Genomic DNA, 23,704 nt, shown 5'->3' with positions numbered 1-23,704 from the left:
TGTGGTGTATTTGTGACTGTAGATGTCGCTCGCGCTGTTCCTCGCGGGACGCTCAGTCATTATAGACAGCCGAGTTGAGCTCTGTACGTGTTGTCCATTTATATCTTGATGTACAGTACTCACAAATAGGTACGCATTAACAGTGCTTACAGAACAGTGGACATGAATGTAGGGTCCACAGAATACACCATTAATCAGGAAATCATTAAACTAGTTTTATTTATGATCGAATCAGTGCTTACGTCACTCGATGTTTTTTTTTTAATTATGTCGGCACCGTCGCTCGGCGTTGGTGGCGCTTTACCTCGGGTAGCAAGTCAGAACTCATATTGGATGCAAGTGGACTTGGTGTAAATCACGTCAATGACACAGGATATACGTTCACTTGGTGTAAATCACGTCAATGACACAGAAGATAGTAATCTGGCTGCTTGGATAGAAAAAAAAAACATGGTTGGTCTCTCCGCAGAATAGCAATTGGTATAAAAAGAAAGTAAAACGTCTCCTTACGGAAGTAGTTTAGTGTTTACTGTAATGTCCGTTGCTGTTCAACAGCTATAGCACAGTTTAACGTGAGTGTATACGCGTTGTTGCTTAATGATAACTCTCCATCCCGACGCCTAAAATCTATTATTGATAATCAAACAAACCTTCTTGGCCATAGATGCTTGTGGTAGCCGTAGTGGATAACGGTGAGAGCGCAACCAGAGAAATCACCGTAACAGCCTGAAGAGCATGACTGATATGACACCGAACTTCTTGGGCTAAGGTCGCCTACTCGCGGCATGTTGTAATTATTAAAAAAAACACTTCCAGACCAGAGGGAAAGGCAATACACGTCATGCCTTCCTGTTGGCCGGTCAATATTTTTCCTGGGGAAAATAGGGAACGCGGAATTGGAGACAGGCAAAGCCGGCAAGCATGGCCGAGCTGTTTTTGGTGTGAATGGATGCAATGAGTTACGATGACGGTTGCGGTGAGGTCGCCAGCTGTGGGTATGTTAAGGCTTTGACAAAATTGCACTTCGGCTATTGGAAACGTGTTGGATGGAACGGACCGTTAGAAACGGTGCGTTAAAAGAACTAATCATAGATGTCACGGTCGTGATGCATTATTGCCCTGTGAACGCTGTGAGTGGGCAGCGTTAGATATGAAAGATGTGTAATTAAAGCCGGCAAATTGTGTGACCGTGGCGCAGAGGAGAGCATGCCCGGCATCTGTTGTCGTGGACCGAGGGGTCATGAGTTTCACTTCCATTGACAGATTTTTTTCTGTCTTTTGAATTTACGTGACGCCATTTCCGTGACTAAAATGTCACTGAAATCTTGGCGTCATCATCATCATCATCAGCCTGACTACGTCCACTGCAGGACAAAGTCCTCTCCCATGTTCCGCCAGTTAACCCGGTCCTGTGCTTGTTGCTGCCAATTTATACCCGCAAACTTCTTAATCTCATCTGCCCACCTAACCTTCTGTCTCCCCCTAACCCGCTTCCCTTCTCTGGGAATCCAGTCAGTTACCCTTAATGACCAGCAGTTATCCTGTCTTGGTGTACACTAGCATAAACAAAACTTTTCGTTAAAAACCTCGTGTTCGCGTTACACGTGCGTGGAGCCGGCGGTATAGCTGTAGGAGTACCCGTCACAGTTGGGCGATGCAAACGGCGAGACGCCACGGACTATATCACCTACATTTAGCAGTGTTCAATACGCAGAGCTTCCTGAAGCTAATATGGGCAGCTGCGTGGTCCCTAACACCCGTATGTACTAATAATGCATTGAAATGCGATTTCTTCGCTTGGAGCACATCACCACCATAAGGGTTGAAAAAGTAACATATTGTTGATTTTAGCGTGCCCTGTGATGCAGAAAATTACGTTTGCCATTGCACGCATCAGACACTAAGATCTGTGGTCATGACGGGCCTGTTTTACTAATAAACAAAAAATATAGCACGGCTGTACTGCCTACCAGAGCCGCTTCTATAGAAAAAAAATTCCGCCATATCCACGAAGTGAATGATGATGAGTGGGCGAAGCTCCGGAGGTAAACCTGGTAAACCATGAATCCTCTGTACATTTTGCCCACTCGATTTTATTACATCGCTCCCCCTAGCGTACGTCGCCGCACTAAATCGAACGATTGCCTTCAACCAATGACACGCGCCATATGTGACATCATTCCTATTTTATAAGATTTCGCGTCTTTCATCAACTACAAGTACCGCTTTCTATTTTATAACATCTTGCATCTTTTCATCATCAGCTACAGGTACCACCATCTAGTAAACACTACAAGAACTAAACGAGAGGTGGCTACATACAGGAGACGGTACCGCCATCTAGTGAACACTGCAAGAACTAAACTAGAGGTGGCTACATACAGGCTACAGGGGACGCACAGCCCACGCCCTAAGGAGCTTCGCCCCTGAAAAATATTTCCTATCGCAGCGTTGGCGTTCTGTTGTTGCATGGCTTTGAGCAAAGGGGACGAGACGAAATTACCCAAGCGATGCCAATGAAGGTATCTATGTGGCAGGGAAATGCTGAGCAAACAAGGGTAAAAGAGGAAAACGTGGCGCATTCGGCTGCCTTGCAATAACGAATGAGGCTCTGTCCATTAACATCTGTCCCCATGGCAACCAGTGCCCAGAAATCGAGAGTGAGCTTTGGCATCGTCAGTGACTCAAGAAGCCTTGAAGAATCCCGCGCAAGACAGCGCCTCTTTTACTCGCACAAGTGTTAGGGCTGCATGTTAACGTGTTTCCGAATGTTTGATATATTATACTTGCCGCAGTAAACAAAGCGTAGCACCATCTCTATCCTGCCTACAGAATTAAATAGAATATTATTCCTAGTTATTGCGTCCCGGGTAAAGGGGCCTAAAACCAATTCTCTAAACGTTTAGTAGCCAGAGAATGAAAAAGTCGCAATAAACATGAGCTCTGCTATGATAATTATATATACACTCAACATGAAGTGTTATCCTGTGTTCACGTGCACGAACTTTACAGCTTTCTCTACACACTTATTTTGATAGATTGATCTGGGCACCCATTTCTGTTGAGTCATTACGCAGACACAATCATGCAATAAGTCCATCATACCCCGATATAAATGCTTTGCTACGCGAAGAACCTCGTTACCGCCACCGTGCACACAAAAAGCAACGAACACGCCACCCATCATCGCTGCTAATGCTAAGGTAATATTCGAGGCAACTGTTCCGGACATGTCTATGCTTTAGTAGAATGATTGTGGTCATCTGCTGACGGCCATAAGCTGTTCCCCGACAGACTTCAATCTCATAAGTTTTAGGACACTTTTTACACACCCAGAAAACGTAACTCACCCATGTTTACGTCAGCCACTTCCTCTGGTTACGTGTGAATGTGCTTTACGCTAAAGCTTTTATTGTAATTACAATTTTCTGGTCGCTAATTATGCTCATTTTTTTGTTATGTGTGCGCTGTGCAGTGAGGTAGCGGATGACATTCCTTCTCGCACCTTCACATGAACGTTGTAATCGTGGTGATTGTCATTTTTTATAAAACTTTTTTCCGGGGTCTTTTTTCAGCAAAGAGATATCATACTTCGTACTTTTTGTAGGCGAAATAATTAGTCCTAACTATTCTAGATTAGCAAACAAATTTTACTTTACGAGTCGTGTGAACAAGAAAAAATGGCGCAAACTGCAGTTTTGGAGTTTCTAAAAGAAACAAATACCGTACACCAGCGAGCCCCGCATACGTAACAGCTTACGATAAAAATGAAAAAGAAACATATGCTACAGAAAGAGTTAGTTTAAGCAAAACGGTTACTTTTTAGACGCTCATGAAGGTATGCAACATTTGTCTAACAGGTCAGAAATGTTCTATGGGAAACTGGCATATATACACTTTCTTACGTATTGTATTCTCCGAGCATTTCGCGCCTTCCTTGAGCCGGACTATAGTGATTACTGCGACGTCTATAGAGTACACTATCTCGATATGTCCCCGTACGTGAAATATCAGATGCGAATCATCTCGTCCACTGCATCGTCATGCAGCCGCCCAACCATGCTCGATTAACCAATTTCACTTCTCTTTGTGCGTTTCCTACTGCACAAGCGGCGATAGCAGCGTGTATCTGACAAGCCAATGCCACCTAGACGACTATCAAGCCTGCTCACTGCATGCCGCCGTAACGTCACTCGTTTTGCCAGAGCGAGCGTGGGTACGGAAGGCTGTGTATCCATTGCCACCACCATCTCTCGTAAAAAGATAAAGCGTTGGCGGGGATTTTTAAGTGCTTAACAGCTTTGTTCTGCCTTTTGGGTAAAACAAAAGTGCTGGTTTAAGTAATGTATTGTACTTGAAAGCGGTTTGAAATTCACCTGTGAGCCATTTTTTTAAGAAAGAGGCGAAGGTTGTACGCTATCGAACGTGTGGTCGATCTATAAGGCCAAAGTTTGTTGGAGCAGCAGAGTGACGAAATAAATAAGGCAAATTTTATTCATTCTTTTTTACACAAAAATGCACGCACCCACAAACACACTATCTGGAGAATGCAGATAAACTGTTACTACTCATTTACTAAGTTTCCGCAGTTTTATGTGTACTCTTTCGAACATCGATCGGTCTTCATAGACACGTAGTTACTAAAGAAAGTGTGTGCTGCTGCCACAAGTATGTTATTCAGCACAATATAGGGACGATTACCATTCCAAAGGAGAACAAAATTTTTCGTTTCACATAAATATTTTGTGACCGACACAAAAAGCGCCATTTCCTCCTTTGCTCAGGACCCTCTCGCAGTGAAGCGTAGTCTGTCATTTAACTGAGGGCCTGGGAAAAAAATGTTAGTACTGGATTTATATTGTTACGGTGCATCATCGACAGGAGCAAGCGTGGCACTTAGCGAAGATGAAGAAGACGCCTGTGCGTTAGGCGCTTGCACGAGAGGCAACTCAGCCATCTTGTTCGGCTGCCGATTCTCGGTGGACGCTGTCCTGTAAGCCAAGACCTTGCCCCGTCACATTTGGTGGAGGTGCTGGGTATTGTTGATGTGGAACAATGTGGTTGGACTGATGGGGCATCGCACTCTCATCTCCGGATTCTTCTCATCCCCATGCGAAGGGAACGTCCTTCTTTAAGAGATCAGTAAGCGGTCGAGCGATGTCGGCGAAGTTGCGGACAAATCGACGAAAATAGGAACATAGCCCTACAAAACTTCGGACGTCCTTGGTTGAGCGTGGTTCAGTAAATTGTTGTACTGCTCGCACCTTTTCGGGATCTGGTTGAACACCATCGGTTGCCCCGTCACAATATTAAACCGTGTACCCTTCTTGGGCTCCTCTAGTGCATTCCCGGTTCTTGGATCGGTAAATTTTTGGTAGTTATTCCTAAATATTTCAGCTTGAAGTAGAAATCACACTCCTGAAAACCAATTAGGATATCGCTTTACCGTGAGTGTCTACACGCATCTAAATTTTAAGAAAATATATTACGCTAAGGGGCTGACCGCAACAAAGTTGCTGGAGCACCGACAAAAATACTATGCACAAATTCTATCCACTATGTAATGCAACAGCAATCCTACCATTTTTACCAACTAAGCGGACAGATGTTATACACAAGTCCACGGCGCTAATCGCCAATGGCCAAATGTTTACCGACCATGAAAGGGACACACCTACTCTGAGCTTACTGCCACGCGCGTTCATTATTTTACTTCCAGGGTACGCCAACAAGTTGGAAGCATACATGACACCTTTATTTTAAAGAAAGAATGGAACATGGTGGAGATGGAGCAATCGGAATGACTTGCAAATATATAGTACGAAAACACGTACCTTCGGGTCACGAAGAAAACGAAGGTTGACGCCAGTTCCACGAACGACACGCTCCCATTTTGTTCTTCAGTTAACCTTAGGAAACGAGAACACTGCAACTTGGGTTCATTTACCGCAATAATTCTCAACGCAGCATCACCCAACCGTTCGAATTTGGAGCCGTACATATTGCGAATACTTAGGGCACGAAACGCATCGCATATCCACACGGCAGTTCACAGACACATTAAAAGACTGTCTTCTCGAGTCGCCCACAAACACACCAGCACGCCACGAAAACGTTGGTCGGGTTCGACCAGCCATGTCTGTCGAGCTACCACAACAAGCGTAGGCACGTCGTGCCAGCGAAACACACCGGTCAAGCGGAGTGACGTCAGAGCCCTTGGCAGACACAGTGAGCGAGAGTGAAATTGTCTACGTGGCGTTAAACAAGCACGAAATCTTGATAGGTTGAACGCTTAGTGCGAACATTGTACACGTGCTTTTAAAAAATAAGTGTCGAGGAGGAGATACCGCCTTCAAGAGAGAGATTGAAGGTGAGGAGGTCACGATTTCCTCGTCCTTAAACACGGGGTGCACTCAGCAGCCCTTTAACAGGGAAGCCTCCCGGAGTCTTTGGCGCGCTGACAAACCAGAGTTTTTAGCTTAATGGCAGTAATGACCAGCCTGCAATGACATTCCGAGGTTCAGTTTGTCTGATGTAACATTTAGCGCAGGTGAACAGGATTCTTATGGGGCACGGCTCTTATATATACATTAAACTGCACCAGGTGCTTTATGGCCTTATCCTGCTTTTTCTTGCACTGACCTACAAAACCCCGGTTGTACCTTTCCCACTACTTCTTGGGTGTTTCACAGTGGCCCTTAAAGTTTCCTTACACCTTTTTAAAACTTTCATAAAAAGAAACTGGTGTGAGACGCAAAAACTAGACAGTTCGAGTCGAGTTCTCAAGGAGGCCAGTGACGCCAATCCCTGACAATACTGAATACTGCTGACCAAGTCGAGAATCAATCAGCCAAATTAAACGCAAACGAGTATAATGAGTGGTAATTCCAACTGAAGCAATGACGGCTAAGCGAGTTGCGTGTGCACAGTAAATACAAGTGCACCCAAAATACTTGAATTTTCTGTGCGTTAATTACGCCAATTAGGTTCATTAGGTTATTTTGCCGAGTTAAGACCAATGAAAATTATTAAATGTCTTAAGCTTATAAAAGGATTTCCAAGTATTGACGGCTTGTCCTTGAGGCGTAGGATTCCCTAATAAAATTTAGGTTTGCTTTTGAATTTCGAAACCATGATATTACTAAGATATGCGACCCGGTAGTAGTGGACATGAAATCGATTCTGTTCACCCGGTGTTTTCACACGCAACCTAAAGCTGAGCGCACGGTGCCTTTGAACATCGCCTCCATCCTGATCCGGCTGGTGTGACCGGGAATAAAGACTGCGTCTTCGAACTCAACGCTCAATACCTGTAGCCGCTACGCCACTGAAGCAGCTTCGTTCGTTCATAATCAGTGTTGTCCAATTTTCGCTAATGCAGACACAATATAGAATCACCAACATTTTTTATTCCTTTTCGCGCGAATAAAATGAGGCGTAAAGTTATCTGTTTAATGGTATGATATTTGCTGAAAATGCTGCTGCAAGACCCATGTAACATGACCCACGTTTGAAGCGTCTCAAAAACTACGGATTATAGAAACATCGTCTGTCGTTTAATCGAATTGGTCGTATACGTTTAGAACGATCAGTGTAATTTTCCAAGAAATTAATCAGTTCACACTAGTGCTATAGAGACAGCTAGCAGTGGTGGCGTCGAATCCATAATAGACACGCTAAATCACATACTACAAAAACTGGGCGAAGAAAAGACAAGCATAGTGAAGGCACACGAACAAGCGCAGACTAGCAACTGATTTTGAGCAAAGTGGAATGCTGGGCGATTTGGTTAAACAGAATGTGGAAATATATGAGTGCACAAGGTAGCAGGAAACTTGACAGAGAGCGTCTTTCCTATCACGTTATTTCCCTGCTACCTTGTGCGCTCATATATTGCGAGCAACTGAAAGTTTACTGAACTGAACTCAAATAAAAATAACTAGAAATGACGTAAAAGACTAGTGGTTGGCAGTTAGATAATTTTTCTCTAGTTGGTGCAATGTGACCGAAGGCTTCGCGACACACTTTTCGCCATATTTGCGGCTACAAAAAGCCTCAGAAACTTCTTTCGCTGCTCTATCTCTGTGTCGTGACAATGCCTTTAATTTGCAATGTGAATTTGCAAAATAAAACTCGCAATCTCTGTAATGCATAGGTACGAATTTCATAAAAGGTGGGCCTCCAGCGATGCCCAGTGAACCATGAGACGGTTATTCAAACACCTCCCGGTTTGCAGGATATAGCACTTATCATATGACAAGAAAATGTGGTATACCGCACTCTTTCAATATTCGACTAACGTTTCCCTGTGAATAACCTGACATTCACTCTACTTTTTTTCGTTCAATTTTCCTATCAACCGCTGCGCAGTCTCAGCCCAGCTTATTCCTAGACGAAAAACCACGTTAACACCGAACCTGTTTTTCACCTTTTTCATATGGTGGGAAGAGGCATGAGGATATGGAATGCACGTGAAGGGCAAACACTTAGCGATATTTACCGTGTAACTACCACACTTTTCAGTTTATTTAAGAATCTTTCACTAAAAATACACAGCTTTTTTTCTGGAAAGTTCGATAGCCTATGCCTAGTGAGCTGGTCATCAAACGCCTCCGACATTTGATGCGGGCATGATGATTTATTTATATGTGGGGTTTAACGTCCCAAAACGACTATATGACTATGAGAGACGCCGTAGTGGAGGGCTCCGGAAATTTCTACCACCTGAGGTTCTTTAACGTGCACCCAAATCTGAACAAATGGGCCTACAGCAATTCCGCCTCCATCGCAAATGCAGCCGCCGCAGCCGGGATTCGATCCCGCGACGTGTGGGTTAGCAGCCGAGTACCTTAGCCACTAGACCACCGCGGTGAGGCCTTATAACCAACCCACTCCAATCGACAGAACAGAGCACTATGACATCCCGTGGATAGAGTTGCACGCGCGCACACACACACACGTGAATGCACATTGTTTGAATGCCCTAAGCATAGGCAAAACCAGCGCAATTTCTATAACATACATGAAACTAAAATATGACAGACTTGATTCGCATACCATTTCCCTAACAAAGGCATCAGCAAGCAAAGTAAACCGTAAGAAAGGTTTACCGACATAGTTTTTACCTAACCAGCTTACATCGCTGATATACGCAGCAAGGCACAGCATAAAAGCGACGTATTCGCGCCATTTGCAACAATTTTTCTAAGTGTATACAATAAGCTCGCGTTTATTATCGAGATGATATTCCAAGAGCATAGAACCAAAAGTTAAAGTTAAATCACCATGGTTACACCTCGCTTATATTTTTAGAAAACCATCAATAAATCTAGTTTAGTGACACGCATAGGCCAGCAAAAAAGAAAAAAAAATGAAGCTCACGCAGGCTGAATAAAGAAATAAATTTTGAGGCTCACTCGGATGAGCGAAAATTTCCTTCAACCACGCCCACTCAGACCCGCTAAAATTTTCTTCACCAGCATCTACTCCAACACAAGTTTCATACATGTTTTTTTTTTTCTGAACCGGATTTACCTGGACTCATACTCGCAAAAATATAGCTCGTCTTGGTTCACTCAGACTGATGACTCAATCTGTGTGCGAGTCAGTCAACTCAAAAGCGAGTTCAGCGACCCATGGTGTGACAAGTTGGCTTCGTGAATTCTGGTTGACAACATTGATACGTACTTTTTGCTTTGGGGGAGTAGAAGTTTCTCGTAAAATTGATAACATAGGTCACCATGGCTTTGATCATCATGTCTCACCATTGCTTCGACAGCAGTTACCGCATCACGCAACAAAATTTGATCTTCCTCATGCCCCACCGTTATTGAACGCTCCTTTTAAAGGTCACCTGAGGTCTCACTTGCGCATGAAACTGTGACCGTGTGACGTGCGCCATATAGGTATACTAAAGCTGCTTACTACAATAGTTTTTTTCTCGGAACATATTGTAAGACATCTGAAACGAAAGTTTGCACTCAGCGAGGTCTTCAAGATCGAAAAATAGTTTTGTCTGCGATGGCGTGCAAGCATCGTATCTGCAGTGTTGTCGTATACCTCGAGTCTCCCTTCAAATGAAAGTGCACCTGTGCGCATCGAGCGTTGCGGGTTACCGTTGCACCGAGGTAATTCAGCGGAGACGAATGCAGCTCGTCTCTTGCTGTTCGTTCATCGGCGTAACGACGAAAAGCTATTCAGCACACGAGATATCTCGCTGCTTGCCTCGGAAGGTCTTCATAAGTGAATTCTATTCATTTCTGCTTGAAAAGAACGTTTCTGCTGCCCCATTTTGTCGTGAAAGCGTCCCTCCTGAAGATATCAGGAGAGGAAACTCAAGATAGCCTCTACTAGTTCAGAATACTTTTAACAACGGTGCTATTTTACTTTTCGTTATACCATTACGTGGAACTATCAATATCCTGAATGCCCTCTACCTTTATAGCACGTGCAACACGCGCACTTCCTCTTCGTCCTCTTCTTCATGTCCTGCTTCGCTCCCCAGACTTGTGCGCCGGCGCGTGCTATCCTGTTGCACCGATTTGCCTGACGTGAGTAGGTGAGAGAATGAGCACAAAGATGGAGATAGAATTATAGACAAAGAAAATTCTTGATGAAAAAAGCTTCTTGAGGTGGGATTCAGACAAGCGTACCAACACTTCAAAGGCGATCATCGTAACCACTCGGCTATTCAGGCACCCTAGGTGAGCAGATAATAGCCTTGTATAATATAGGATGTGTGAAAAGGAATTGAGCATGAGGAGGAGGAAAGGAAGTAAAGTGAAGCATAGAAAGAAAACCAAACAGAAAGAAAGAAACAGAAATACGCAGAAAGAGGAAGAGATATGAAGAAAGAGGAAGCTAGAAATAAATTAAAAATTAAAGAAAGAAATGGGAATGACTGAATCGATAAACTTTATTGAAAGTGGCAGTTTCTTACGGGCGAGGCAGGAAAAAGAGTGGAAACAAAGGGAAGAAGAACAAGTAATAATAGAATGAATAACAAGGATAAAAGAATACAGGCAGAATAATATAGAAAGAGAGATATATATATAAAACAGAAAAATAATAGGGAAAAGAGAGGAAAGGAATGAAATGGAAAAATAAAGCGAAACAATGTTGGCCGTCCTACGCCGCAGATCCTTGAGGCTTCACACCACTAGTGCAATGTTGCCTTAATTTTGAGTAGTTAAAATTTTGGAGGACACTTCAGCTACGCCCTCACGTGTCGTTTGCGTCGCTTTTCAAATCACAAGCCTGTATTCACTTCCTGGAGGGTTCCTAAACAGTGCTGCAAGGAAAGGGATGTTCGTGCACCGAGAAATTGGCTTTTTCAAACTGCCTCCTAGAATGCCCACTTTAAGTGCGGTTTCCAAGTGCCCACTACGACATAGCTTCCTTTTACAATTTGGCGAGGTACTAAAAACGGGTCTGCATCAGGGTCGAGTATAAAAATGAGCCAGAACTCAAGCCGGAAGAAGCCATGGTAGCCACGCTTTTCATTTTTAGCACCAAACCTGTAGCCAAATAGAAAAAAAAGTTCGGTCATGAGTATAGATGTTTCTATTCAATAGCGAATACGATGATTTCGAAGAAGCAAAAACTCAGTGCACCAAAAAGTTTCTCCTCTCACTTGGTCTGCAGATAACATGCAAGTTGTAAAGTAGTTAATAATTATTGTAATTTCAGCGCATGCCCTGCATGAAGTTTGTCTACAGTAGATGAAGTTCTTGCAAATGCAATTTTAGGCTAACAACTCAGCAGAAATTGACATCACACGACGAAGTTGTATTTTTCCTCTCAGCCTAAGAACGAGATCTGTACAAAGTTACAGTAATCAGGTCCGTCTTCAAGTAGAGAAATGAAATAAAAAATGAGCAGCCATTTTGTTGCTGATATTTTTTTAACGCCACTATGCTTCAGTATGAGAATCTTGCGTCAACTTTGCGCTAAATACTGGTACGCCCCTTCTTGTCCGACAGAGAGACGCTCGTTGGGTGCCTCGACGCGCGCTAGCACGCTGGCGGGACATGTGTGCGCATAGGCTAACAGGACAGAATGACTAGCAAGTAATGTATATAATTGGGCTTGCTTTCTGATACATCTTCAAGTAACCCGAGGAGTTTGCCCGGAAATGCACCGAATTATAAGTTCAAAGTAACAAGAGAATAGCTATGGCACTTACCTGGAAAGGGTCGGAAAGTAGCCAGTTTGACGCAGTCTCTGTATGGTTTCCGGGTGATTTTATGCTCTTCTCACGCAGTGTTACGTAGGTTAATGACACTATTTGCATTACTTAACATTCATATCGTGCCTTCTCGCTAATCAATTTTGAGCGCGGGCAACGACTGTAGTAGAAAGGCTGCTTGCACGCAGAAGTGTTGGCTTTGTTTCTCCGTAGAAGCAAAGGTTTTTTACTATATTTTTATTTGCATCTACCCGAAATCATTGCTTACGTACAATCCTGATTTCTTGCTCTGAATCGACGATGCCGACACCAACCCCAATTTCCGCGAGATGATCTGCTTAACGCTGTCGTGCTAAAGCTAGCAAAAGAAAAATAATCACGAGCGTCTTGTTTTTGGCACTCACGAGTACTCAATTTTTTTATGTGACTAAGTTCACCTCATTTTTCAAAAAGCCTGTTAAGATGCCTATATCGAAAGCAATAAATATATTGCACTGCTACATTCATTGCTGATCATGGCTGCGCCATGAACAAATAAAAAAGTAATGAATAATGGGTTTCTACTGATACGTAGTTGACGCTAACCAAAATTTATTTTGCCTCAACGGCAAGACAGTGATTACGATACAGAATGATACCGCAAACAAGACTGCTTTTGCATTTAACCTGACGTACTTGAACAAGACGCTGGCAAAGGTAAATATGGGGCTGCACGGAGTGATACCACCTTTAACGCTGTCATCGCTTCAACGCAAACTGAGTGACGAGATCCAAGATTGTACAGAGGTACGAGACACCTGCTTACCTTTGTCAAGGCAGGGTGATCGATACAATGCTAGCCCAATCAAAGTACGCAGTTCCTGGTGAAGTGATGCAAGTCAAAATTCGGGGTATTTCTGCAAATTACCACGATCGTTTCGCTACCCATGACTCTTGCGCAGTGGGAGACATCCGGCGTGTATTCTCTCAATCTGAGCCGAAACCACCGGCTGCTCTCGCATGTTTTCACACGCAGTCAGAAACATGCAGCACGTGGAGGATGTTGTCGCCTTTGGACTTTTTACGGAATATCACACCGACGCCGACGGCAGAAATGCGTATGGAGCATTCATCAAAAGTAACGCGAAGAAACAATAAATAAAAGTAAAAAAATGTGAAAGAAATATGAAAGAAATTTGAAGCAGCAGCAGTACATCAGACTAGTGTTTAAAAACTAATATGCAGCGCTAATGTTGCGAACCTAATATACTAAATGCATCCTCATAAGCTAGAACTAAGACGCCGTATATTTATGTTGTGGCTTTAAACAAGATTTACGGTTCCTCTCTTAGCGCTTCATAAGTCTTGTCTGTCCATTTTGAACTTGTCTATCCTGCCACGCAAATCGCACCAGATTAGTGTACCGACCACCAGCGTAGACCCCCACGCTCCTACATTTCCTTTTTTTGTAAAAACTGCGTGGTACTAGAACAAGCTACCCAGAGGTGATGTGCTACACCACAACCCCAGAGTCTCCCAGTACTCTATAGAAACATTGTTGCTAAATAGGAGGCTTTCCCTCATGTAAAACTCTTCGCTGAAATAAAATTAAACAAATAAATAAATAAAAAAAATGAACTCTTCGAAATTGCTTCCATTTATTCTTAATCAAATAATGGAACTGTCTATCAGTCTGTCCAAAAAAGCACCTAGCCTGAGCGGAACACGGAGCACTGTCACAGTGAAAGCTTGAAGAGTGGCCTTTCATAGCCCCTTTTATAACACGATTTGGTTAGCTGCTGCGGCCACACTTCAAGCGTTTATGGTAGGGTAAACACTAAAAAAAAATCAATTTCCAATTTTGACAATAAAAAGAATCACTGTATTCTGAGGAACAAACCTCTGGAAGCCCCACGTCGAGCGGCTGCTCTGAGAGGTTTAAATGCCGCACTGAAGTACGCCGTGCGCCCTCTGGCGTATGAATTATGAGCTTGTAGAACGTCATTTTTCTCGAACTGCGTTGTTTTTGAGTTTCTCAACTTCAACGTAAGTTTTATCAGAAGGTAATAAATTGATTTTAATAAAACTTTGTATGTAGGAGCCACAATATCATAGAAATATTGTGAACTAAAAGAATTGTTAACTTCAGAAGAAGTAAAGCTGTAAAATATTACACAACAGTACGTACCCTCTGCGGCTTTGCGTATGCCCAAATTTTTTTCTTTAGAAAAACTTCATAAAACTGTTATACTTTTTTTCAAATTTTGATGTAATCTATGAGTATCTACAATAACGCGACTGAATAAAAATACCTTCCTTTAGGTGGTTCCAGAGAAAATGTAGACTGAATAATTGAATCTTCTTTATATTTTGAGAGTGGGCCTTAGATAGGATAAGCAATCTAGGCAAAAAAAAGTGTCACTTGATATTCAGGGGCATTTTTTTGTTAACACGTGAAGTTTTAGGGGAATACTTGCAGCCGTTTCTTCTAAATTACGCTAAACAGACAGAAACCATTTATCCTACCATAGCCCCTAAAGAATAGCCAATACGCCAGAAATTATCATAATTTATGTATAGTAGGCAACCATTCGCTATGCCATCCTTCGCCATTCTTTGTGGAAGGGTGGTACTCGCTACACACTTGCAAGATATGTTGTGCAATTTTTTATGCTGTCGCTAATGACGATGAAAAATTATGCCAGGAGATTTTGTTATGGGCTACAGTACGACCCACTAGTTATGCAATCCGCATTATGTGACACCTGGATCAAGCCTGCCTAAGGCCGGTTTCTAATGAAGTTTCAAGCACTGACGTAGCTCTGTGACGAAACTAGTTTTAACTTGTCTCTCTCTCTCTCTCTCTCTATGGTCTTTGGTATCAAAATAGTATCAGCCTCGCTAAAATACCGAGGCAGACTATCTAGTTTATATGACTCTTTAAGGACATCTGTACATAGTGTCTGGAAACAGGCAATAAAGCAAAGAAATGGCGTATCTCTGTGGTAGGATACTGGGCTGGCACGTAGGAGACACTGGTTCGAATCCTATTGCGTCCTTGGTTTTTTTTATTTCACCATTTCGTGCGTTGGTGGTTGCGGCCACCGGTGGACATTTACTGCATAAGCAACCCTCATTGTAATCTCATAACAGCTTTCGCTTTAAAACAATGGCTGGGAGAGTGGGTATTGTTGCAAACGTTATCGCATATGACACAAATATGTGAGACAGAGAGCGAGAACTTGTGCTGTTTACGAACAATATCAATGAATGGCTTGATGTGATGTCACTGTAATAGCCGTGCCGGAGCGCCAGCATGGGGGGCAGCGACGTCTGCGATGTCTAAGTATGGTATCAGAATATCGCATACAGGTTCTATCGTTAGCCCCACACAGAGGCGCTCTTCTCAGTCGTCATCACATTGAGTCAGATTAACCACAACATGTTTGTCGTAAAGACGGCCAGCTTGGAGCGCCAACTTTTTTGGAAGCTGCGTCCATGAAGTCACGCACAATCCGCCCATAGCAGTGTTGTTCACATATTGCAGGTACGTTTGATGCAGTTGTCGATATTCAATTTTTACTGCTCAGGAATTAACCCATTTGTGAACAGCACAGCAACCCCCAAAATATTAATGCCTTACACCCGGACACTGTCAAAACAAGCACCCCGAGCACAAATGTGCACGAATGTTCCTTTCAGGAAGTCCCGCCTCAGCAGACGTTCAACGCTTTCTTGTGTCACCGGATCGTATTTTCGGTTTCTTTCATACTAACAAAGTGCTTGTCAGCTCAAACGACGCTGTTAAGCACTTTCTTCGTCTACCATGCAGCACCAACCAGCCCAATCAAGCACTTTGTTAAAGTTCTTTCATGCACCTTTCTCCAAAAATAAAATTCCGGTTAGAAATAGAGCCTGCCTTGCCGAGGTAATGGGCTTCACGTGTCCGCCCATGCCGCGAAAACGTTGGGAATGATTGTTCCGTAACAAAATCTTTCTGTTCCAAGCAAGAGCTCTGGCTTTTCTATTGTTCTCGCGATGCTCCGACAAATCGGCTTGTGCCGACTAAATACTGCTTTTCACTCGTTCATGTAGAACTTTTTTTGGTCGAATGCGGTGTTCCATAGAACAATGAAATCCGAGTATTGTAGTAGCCACACTGACGTTTTTTTAAAGCTCTACTATTGAAGCGGACGAAGGAACATTAAAGGGATCAGGTTCACGGAGGACAAAAAGAACAAAAATTTCACATGTTTTCAAATGTTGTACATTGCGGTAAAAGCACTTATGGTAAACGTAAGTAATAATATGGCAGAAATGTGCACTTGTGTTTTGGGAAAGGAAGTCCATGTAACAGGAAAAAAGCAAAACATTCGTTGCTGTGGGGAAATTCGTGACCGTGTTATCCTGCTACACTGTAATTGACCGCTGGAGCGTAACATTAAGTGGTCAGTGCAACTTTCATATTTACTAGATTAAGCATAAAACGGGCAATATTGTCGAGCTCTCAATGACGACTTCTCCAAAATACACAGTGTCAAGTTTGCGCAAGGCAGCAGTTAATAACAAATTAAGAGCCGACAATCAACACACGTGGTTTAATGCCACACCAAGAAGTAATTTCTATTTGGTCTCTGGGTGTCCTTCGATGTAGATGTGTATCCAGAATCTTATTTTTGTTAATAAGAGGGGTCCTAGCTCTTTTTACGTTTGTTAGTGCATGTGTTTGCGTGTATTTGCACGTGTAAAATGCATAATACCCGGAGTGGATAGGTATATCACGTAGAGGAACTTCATAAAGTGAGTTCACTCGAACAAACGTCGCCAACTTCGACTTCATTACCATCACATAGCAATACTTGCAGTTGCATAACGTTTTATTATTCACTGTTGATTCAAGTCCATAATTTGTCAATGTAGCCGTAATATACCCCCGAATTTGGCATTTATCATAAGACACAATACGTGTGCCCGTAGATAGCGTAAACATACTAGACAAACGCTCTATTTACGTAAGAGGCCCAAAAGATTCGGCCGAGCCATCAAACAAAAAGAGAATAAACAGGTATAATTTTACTTCCTACTGCGTAGAACTAGAAACGCAATATATGTCATTTTGTGCCCTAGCTGCAATGCTTTCTTTCGCGGATGACTTCGATCGTACTTAGACATGCGTAATATGCTGAAGTATCGCCCGATGCTAGGCATCACGTAGTTCTGATTCAGTGCGTTTATCGACACACGGTGCTGTGCCATTGTGCAACACCTTCCACGCCTCATGCATGTCATCTGCGCTCAAGTGGCGGCTTGCAATGGCGTCCCTTACGCCACAAGGAAAGTTGTCCGAGCCCTCGCCGCGAGTGGTGGAGAACGCCTGCATGTTCACGAGTCTGAGCGGGGCAACGCGGTCCTGAGCAGCGCTCCAGAAGAGGTGTTCGACGCTGGTGAAGCCGCCGTGCGTAGACCGGTTAAGAAGCTGGGGCACCGCATTGCCGCTCATTGCATAGCCGCAAGCTACACAGATGTTATCCCTGATGAATGTTAGCTTGTGGCCGTTCCACACGGAAGGTTTGCGGTAAATATGGGCGTAGATGACAGAGGTACGAAGCTGCACCGCTCCGAGGGTATCGCGCAGGCGTCGCATGTTAACGAAGGAGTCATCCGATACCTTGACGACGTAGCTGACTTGCGGGCATGCCAGGGACACCCACTTGAGCATAATGGCGTTGAGCGGCAGGGAAGCGCTGAAGGTGCCCGGGAAGGAGCCCTCGATGATGTCTTGGTGCAACGCTGCTTCTGTGGCTATTCTGACCTGTGTCTGGTGCTGAAGCGGTGAGGAGGTGGGCCTGCCCATGGCGAACAGTACGAGGGCATCCACGCTGACGTCGCCGCTGTGCAGAGGAAAGCTGGCATCCCTGGCCCACGTCGCTCTTATGGCGGACCTAAACCACAAAATAAATAGTTTTGACGCTTTTATATACGCTCTTAACATGTAGCGAATAGTCTCAACGCACTATGACTTTGAAAGTTATGCGAGCGCGAACAAATGACACAATTATACACGTACGCACCCACCCACGCAGTCACCCAAACTCGTACAGACGTGAGCAAGAGTGTGCAGACCACGGGATAACTTGGCCGAAAGCGTCGTGCTATCTAGCGACAAGACGAATGCTGCGGTGCGCATGCGCGTCCCGTCATGTCGGTTGGCCCCTCATGTCGCTATCGCTTACGCGGGTACAGCGCTCGTAGTCAAAATGACAGCTGGGTGTCGCCTTCCTTGCTCCATTGAATTTGTGCCTCTTTTTTTTGTTTACGTAGCGGTTGCGAACACACCGCTTCCACAGCCGAGCTCGCATCGTTATTTATAGCTGTTGATTAGCACAACTAAGCTAATGCTATCATCGCAGAACCTGGTGGCACCAAGCACACAAAATTAAGTTTTCTCAGCTCAGCTTGCGTTCGTTGGTTTAGGCCAAGTTGAACTTAAATGAGCCTACTTAGGCCAATGTAAGTGTAGCCGATTGTAATGAAGCCGGAGGTCAGCGCGCTATCACCTAGTAAAGTAAGTACGTGTAATTAGGCTCAGTCCAGCTTGCTCTTTTATTGTGATAGCAGTTATATGAACAATCTCTACTTGTTTTTACCGTTGCCAAATCTGCCGTCCTTTATGGAAAAGAACACGTGAACGTCAGGTCTGCACTCTGCAGCGGCTGCCTACAGCACCATCAACCGAGACCAAAAGGAAACACGTTCGCTTTCAGCGTCATCTGTTGCCAAAAAAAATAATAACGAGTTATGGCCGGTAGACAAGCGCTGCTAGATTGCACTCTCTCTCTGCTTACGCCTGCAGTGCGTAGTACACTGCGAACATATCAAACGTTGTTCACAACCATGGCGCAAGCTACAGTAATCACCCGATATTGCTCACCGCGCGAGTGATCAGGAAGCGTAATGTAGGAGCGCTTGTCTATATACCGGCCATAACTCGTTATCTGCTTGGCGATAGATGACGCGAGAAGCGAACGTGCTTTCGTCCCTTGTTGGCTGGTGGTGCTGTAGGCAGCCGCCGCAGAGCGCAGTCCATGTGTTCACGTGTTCTCTTTCATGAAGAACGACAGTGTAGACGTATCTATATATAGAGAACACCAGAAATAAAAAAATCCCCCAGTGCTGACCACCCCATCAGTTGCGATGTGCCAATGCGAGCTTATCTCCTGCGCATACTTTGCCCTGCGCATGGGGGCGCGGAAGTTAGGTGCTTGAGCGCTCGCGCTTATTCTTTGGTGGGGAGAATTGCGTGCCTTAGCCTTTCACCGGAATGATTGTAGTAGTTGCTTGGATCACAACGCTCAACTTCGCTCGCTGGGCAGGCCCCGTTTGCGAAGACAGTGCGCTTTTCAAACACAGAGAAGTAACAATTGGGGCACTCGTTATTTCACACTCATATATGTACCTGTGATTACGTTTCGTGCGTCGTTTTTGTTTAAAGATCGCGTTAAGCGTCGAGTTGTAAACGTTGCTAGTTAGCTCTCGTCCTGCGTGAGTTGTTTTCGTGCGTAATTCGTGCGTTAGCAGCACGCTTCACGTTTCCATATGCTAGCCGTTCTCAGCGTTACATTCCAAGTAATTGCTATCGCATTCGTTGCGTCGTCCTTGCCGCGAAACTATAACTTTTTATGTAAAGTGTAGCAGAGCTTCGATGCACCCAGATGGATCGAGAAATGTACACCTGCAGATAAATCTACTTAGGCATAGGTGATCATGCTAGCATTTAACTTAGGCGAGCCATATTAGCCCAAATAAAGCAACCTAATCGAAGCCAATTATTCCAAATCAACTTCCCCAGGATCCCAGAGGAGCCAAACCCCGCGAGATACCAAATACCCCTTACCGAATCTGTACTATTTAAGCTCACTTATGTCTAAATAGTAACAGTTATTACGCGTACAAGTTACGGCTCAATAATTGGCCTGATATCCAATCAAGCACGGCCAAGGTACATGGAGTTTCACGTGACCATACAAAATAATTATGCCTCAGCAAGCTAATTAGGCAGCGATAAGGTAAGGATAGATAAATAAAAGCATGTTGCACCATTACAGCATCAAACTGATCAGACTTTAATTATTTTAATTAAACAACTTCTCATTAAACACAATCGAAATAATCGAAGTCGGATTTCCATGAGCTCAGAGAATTGAAGATAAGACACTAATTACTTCTGACGAAGTCTAGTCTCATTAGGTTGAATTAAATAGAATTGACCTTAGAACTAGTTAGAATTATCGCCGGAAAAAAATTCGAGTGACATTGAAGCCCACACGAGGTACACGAGTATGAAGCCGCAGTATTACGCGAATATTGCCAAATTGAGAAATCTGTTACTACATAGGACACTCTTTGAAGTAAACGCGTCTAATGCAGAGTAATTATTCACGCAGAGATACACGGTGCAAGAGGCCTGTAAAGTTCTGGTTCTCTTTTGTGTGAAGAAGTGCAATAAAATAGCTAGATTACGAAATTGGGCAACAATGCCCAATCAAGAAACTGCAATTACGGCTCGAGGACGCATCTTCATACTTAAGCGCCATGCAGCTTGCATCGGCAAGCTTAGCTTAGAAAACTTAACTTGGAGTAATTTTCTTTATCAGTTTTTGTGATGCTAGCTACGTTAGTGATGATAATCAACCGGCATAATTAACGACGTGCCCCGACACGGTGGTCTAGTGGCTAAGGTACTCGGCTGCTGACCCGCAGGTCGCGGGTTCGAATCCCAGCTGCGGCGGCTGCATTTCCGATGGAGGCGGAAATGTTGTAGGCCCGTGTGCTCAGATTTGGGTGCACGTTAAAGAAGCCCAGGTGGTCGAAATTTCCGGAGCCCTCCACTATGGCGTCTCTCATAATCATATGGTGGTTTTGGGACGTTAAACCCCACATATCTATCTAATTAACGACGTGAGCCAGGTGCTGGAACCGGCACCCGTCACAGCCGCTACGTAAAAAAAGGAGGAAAATGAAAAAGAAAAAAAATTACGGCATATTCACGGGTTGAATGATGATGAATGGGCGAAGCTCCGGAGGGATTCATCGGTAAACTGTGAATCTTCCGTGTAATTCGCCCAGTCGATCATCATGTAAAGACGTGAGAAACGCTGTGTGTGTATATACACAAATCAACTTTTATTTGTTCTTAGACGATGGATGGTTTGCGATGTCCCTTCATTATGACCGCTTTATGGTCTGTGCCTTGCGCTCTCTCCGCTGTGCAGCCTTATCCATCCGGCGACTCCGAGCGCGCGCCAACAGCGAACGGATTTTATTACAACGCTCCCCCTAGCGTACGTCGCCGCACTAAATCGAACGATTGCCTTCAACCAATGACACGCGCCATATGTGACATCATTCCTATTTTATAAGATCTCGCGTCTTTCATCAACTACAAGTACCGCTTTCTAGTTTATAACATCTTGCATCTTTTCATCATCAGCTACAAGTACCACCATCTAGTAAACACTACAAGAACTAAACGAGAGGTGGCTACATACAGGAGACGGTACCGCCATCTAGTGAACACTGCAAGAACTAAACTAGAGGTGGCTACATACAGGGGACGGTACCGCCATCTAGTGAACACTGCAAGAACTAAACTAGAGGTGGCTACATACAGGCTACAGGGGACGCACAGCCCACGCCCTAAGGAGCTTCGCCCCTAAAAAAGGCACAAATAAAATGGGGCAAAGAAAGCGACACCCAGTTCTCGCATTATCTACGAGCACCGTAACGGCATCAGAGATAGTGACATGAGGGGCCAACCGATACGACGGGATGCGCTTGCGCACCACAGCAGGCGTCTCGCCGCTACAGAACGCGTCGTTGCCTTGAACCACGCGATGCCGTCGTGTCTACACTTTTGCACACGCCTGTGCGCGCACTCTGCGTGTTGTGCGCGTTTGTGTGTCTGAGCTAGTGTGTGTCAATGGGACATTTTCTCACACTCTAATATTTTTGAAATGGTTTATCGTGTAGCCCAGCAACAAGTTATTTTGCAATTTGCATTTTTCAGCTTAACTGAGAACCTTAGCTATGTGAACGCCAGCTTGCAGCACTACAAAGAAATACAAACATCCTATGTCTAGGTTGTTGCAGCCAAAAATACTTTAACACCAATGCAAGTAAATGAAAACATAAAGATTATTTAAACCATCTTGCTCACACTCCGAATCGTTTTGCGTTGATGGAAGTCCAGTATCCAATTTTAAAGTTCACGCCTTATGAAATGGGCAGCAGACTTTCACCTTCGTGTGTTACAGAGTGCGTATCATGCTGCCACACTTTGTTTTTCTTTACCTACAAGTCATCGCTGCACTATTTGGCTGAATCTTCCTTTTTTTATTTATTGTGCTAAGGACTAGGCAGAATAGTACTGCCGTCACCCCAACCCAGCCTAAATAAGTAAGAGACAGTAACCCCCACGAAGCTGCAGAGGAACACTTACGTTCACGGTATACTACTTTACCGCACCTCACCGACTGAACACTTGTCTATATACTAGCAAGTACCGGGATGTCTCGGACACCCCATGCCATAAATGGCATGGAGATGTGTACGAAACATCAGCACCAAAACACTAACCGAAGAGCAGTAGGAGGCCCCGCTATTGCACAAAGACCCGAAGAATCAGCGCAGCCTGGCTAAATGGATTTGGAGGCCGCCAACCTCGGGCATACAGTGCGCTTGCTGACAACAAAACAATATTCCTTCTCTCTCTCCTGTTTAACTACTAGCTGAACCTCTTCCGAAGCGCACGTCGACTCGAGGCACTGAAATCTATCGAGCCTTGAACTGCAGTGGCCGGTAAGTTTTACCTGTGCTCGAAGTGATGTGGTGCCGAGTGCACAACCACAACGATGCTCTCTTGAGAAGCGCTGCTGTTGCCCCCACCGAACGCCTTTGCACAGATGCCTTCGGGTGGCTGAATGAGCAGGTTGCCAGAAGCCGGCGTCATCCGGTAGGCGCTATTACGGGACCACCGGAATGGTGCATAGAAAGCGGAGCTTTCAACCACGTAGCCCGGGTACACCTCCCCGCTCACGCGTCGGTCTCGGAAGTAAATGACCACCGTCATGACGACGGCCGCCAGCGAACAGGTGCAGCTCAATGTCCACACCCAGCTGCACTTCGTCTTCTTGCCCTGTGTGGAAGCGAAGCGAGCGTGCGCAAATTAACATGACATCCTCATGGGACGTTGTTGTTGCTGCTGCTGCTGCTGTTGTTGTTGTTGTTGTTGTTGTTGTTGTTGTTGTTGTTGTTTTGGTCTTTCAGGTGCTACCAGGACGGATATACTTCATGTGGCACAATGCCAAGGCTATAGATTATTTTACGTAAACAAGAAACAAATGTATTTTCCTATATGTTTGCCCACTGAAACATCAATTGATAAGGCCCGAAACGATGAACCAAACCACTTTCACGTGCACACGCCTTCGTATAGTTTTCACGGTGGTAGTAGAGCCGCCCTTGGGTTTCGTTGGCGTC

The 23,704-nt window shown here is 44.4% G+C and overlaps 1 protein-coding gene across 2 annotated transcripts in view; it reads right to left on the bottom strand.

Annotated features, from left to right (window-relative positions):
* Positions 1-17,025: 17,025 nt before the first annotated feature.
* The window catches only part of LOC119173488 (beta-1,3-galactosyltransferase 5), a 162,552-nt gene continuing 155,873 nt past the window's right edge, over positions 17,026-23,704 (bottom strand). For both annotated transcript variants that reach the window (XM_075894283.1, XM_075894284.1), the window contains exons 2-3: positions 23,035-23,360; positions 17,026-18,108 (exon numbers count right to left, since the gene is read on the bottom strand). In XM_075894283.1, coding sequence (XP_075750398.1) covers positions 17,367-18,108; positions 23,035-23,360 — 1,068 coding nt within the window. In that variant the 3' untranslated portion in view covers positions 17,026-17,366. The remainder of the gene's footprint in view (positions 18,109-23,034; positions 23,361-23,704) is intronic.

Source organism: Rhipicephalus microplus, chromosome 5, assembly GCF_043290135.1.
Source record: "Rhipicephalus microplus isolate Deutch F79 chromosome 5, USDA_Rmic, whole genome shotgun sequence".
Lineage (NCBI taxonomy): Eukaryota > Metazoa > Arthropoda > Arachnida > Ixodida > Ixodidae > Rhipicephalus > Rhipicephalus microplus.
This window is presented reverse-complemented; position numbering and strand designations above follow the sequence as displayed.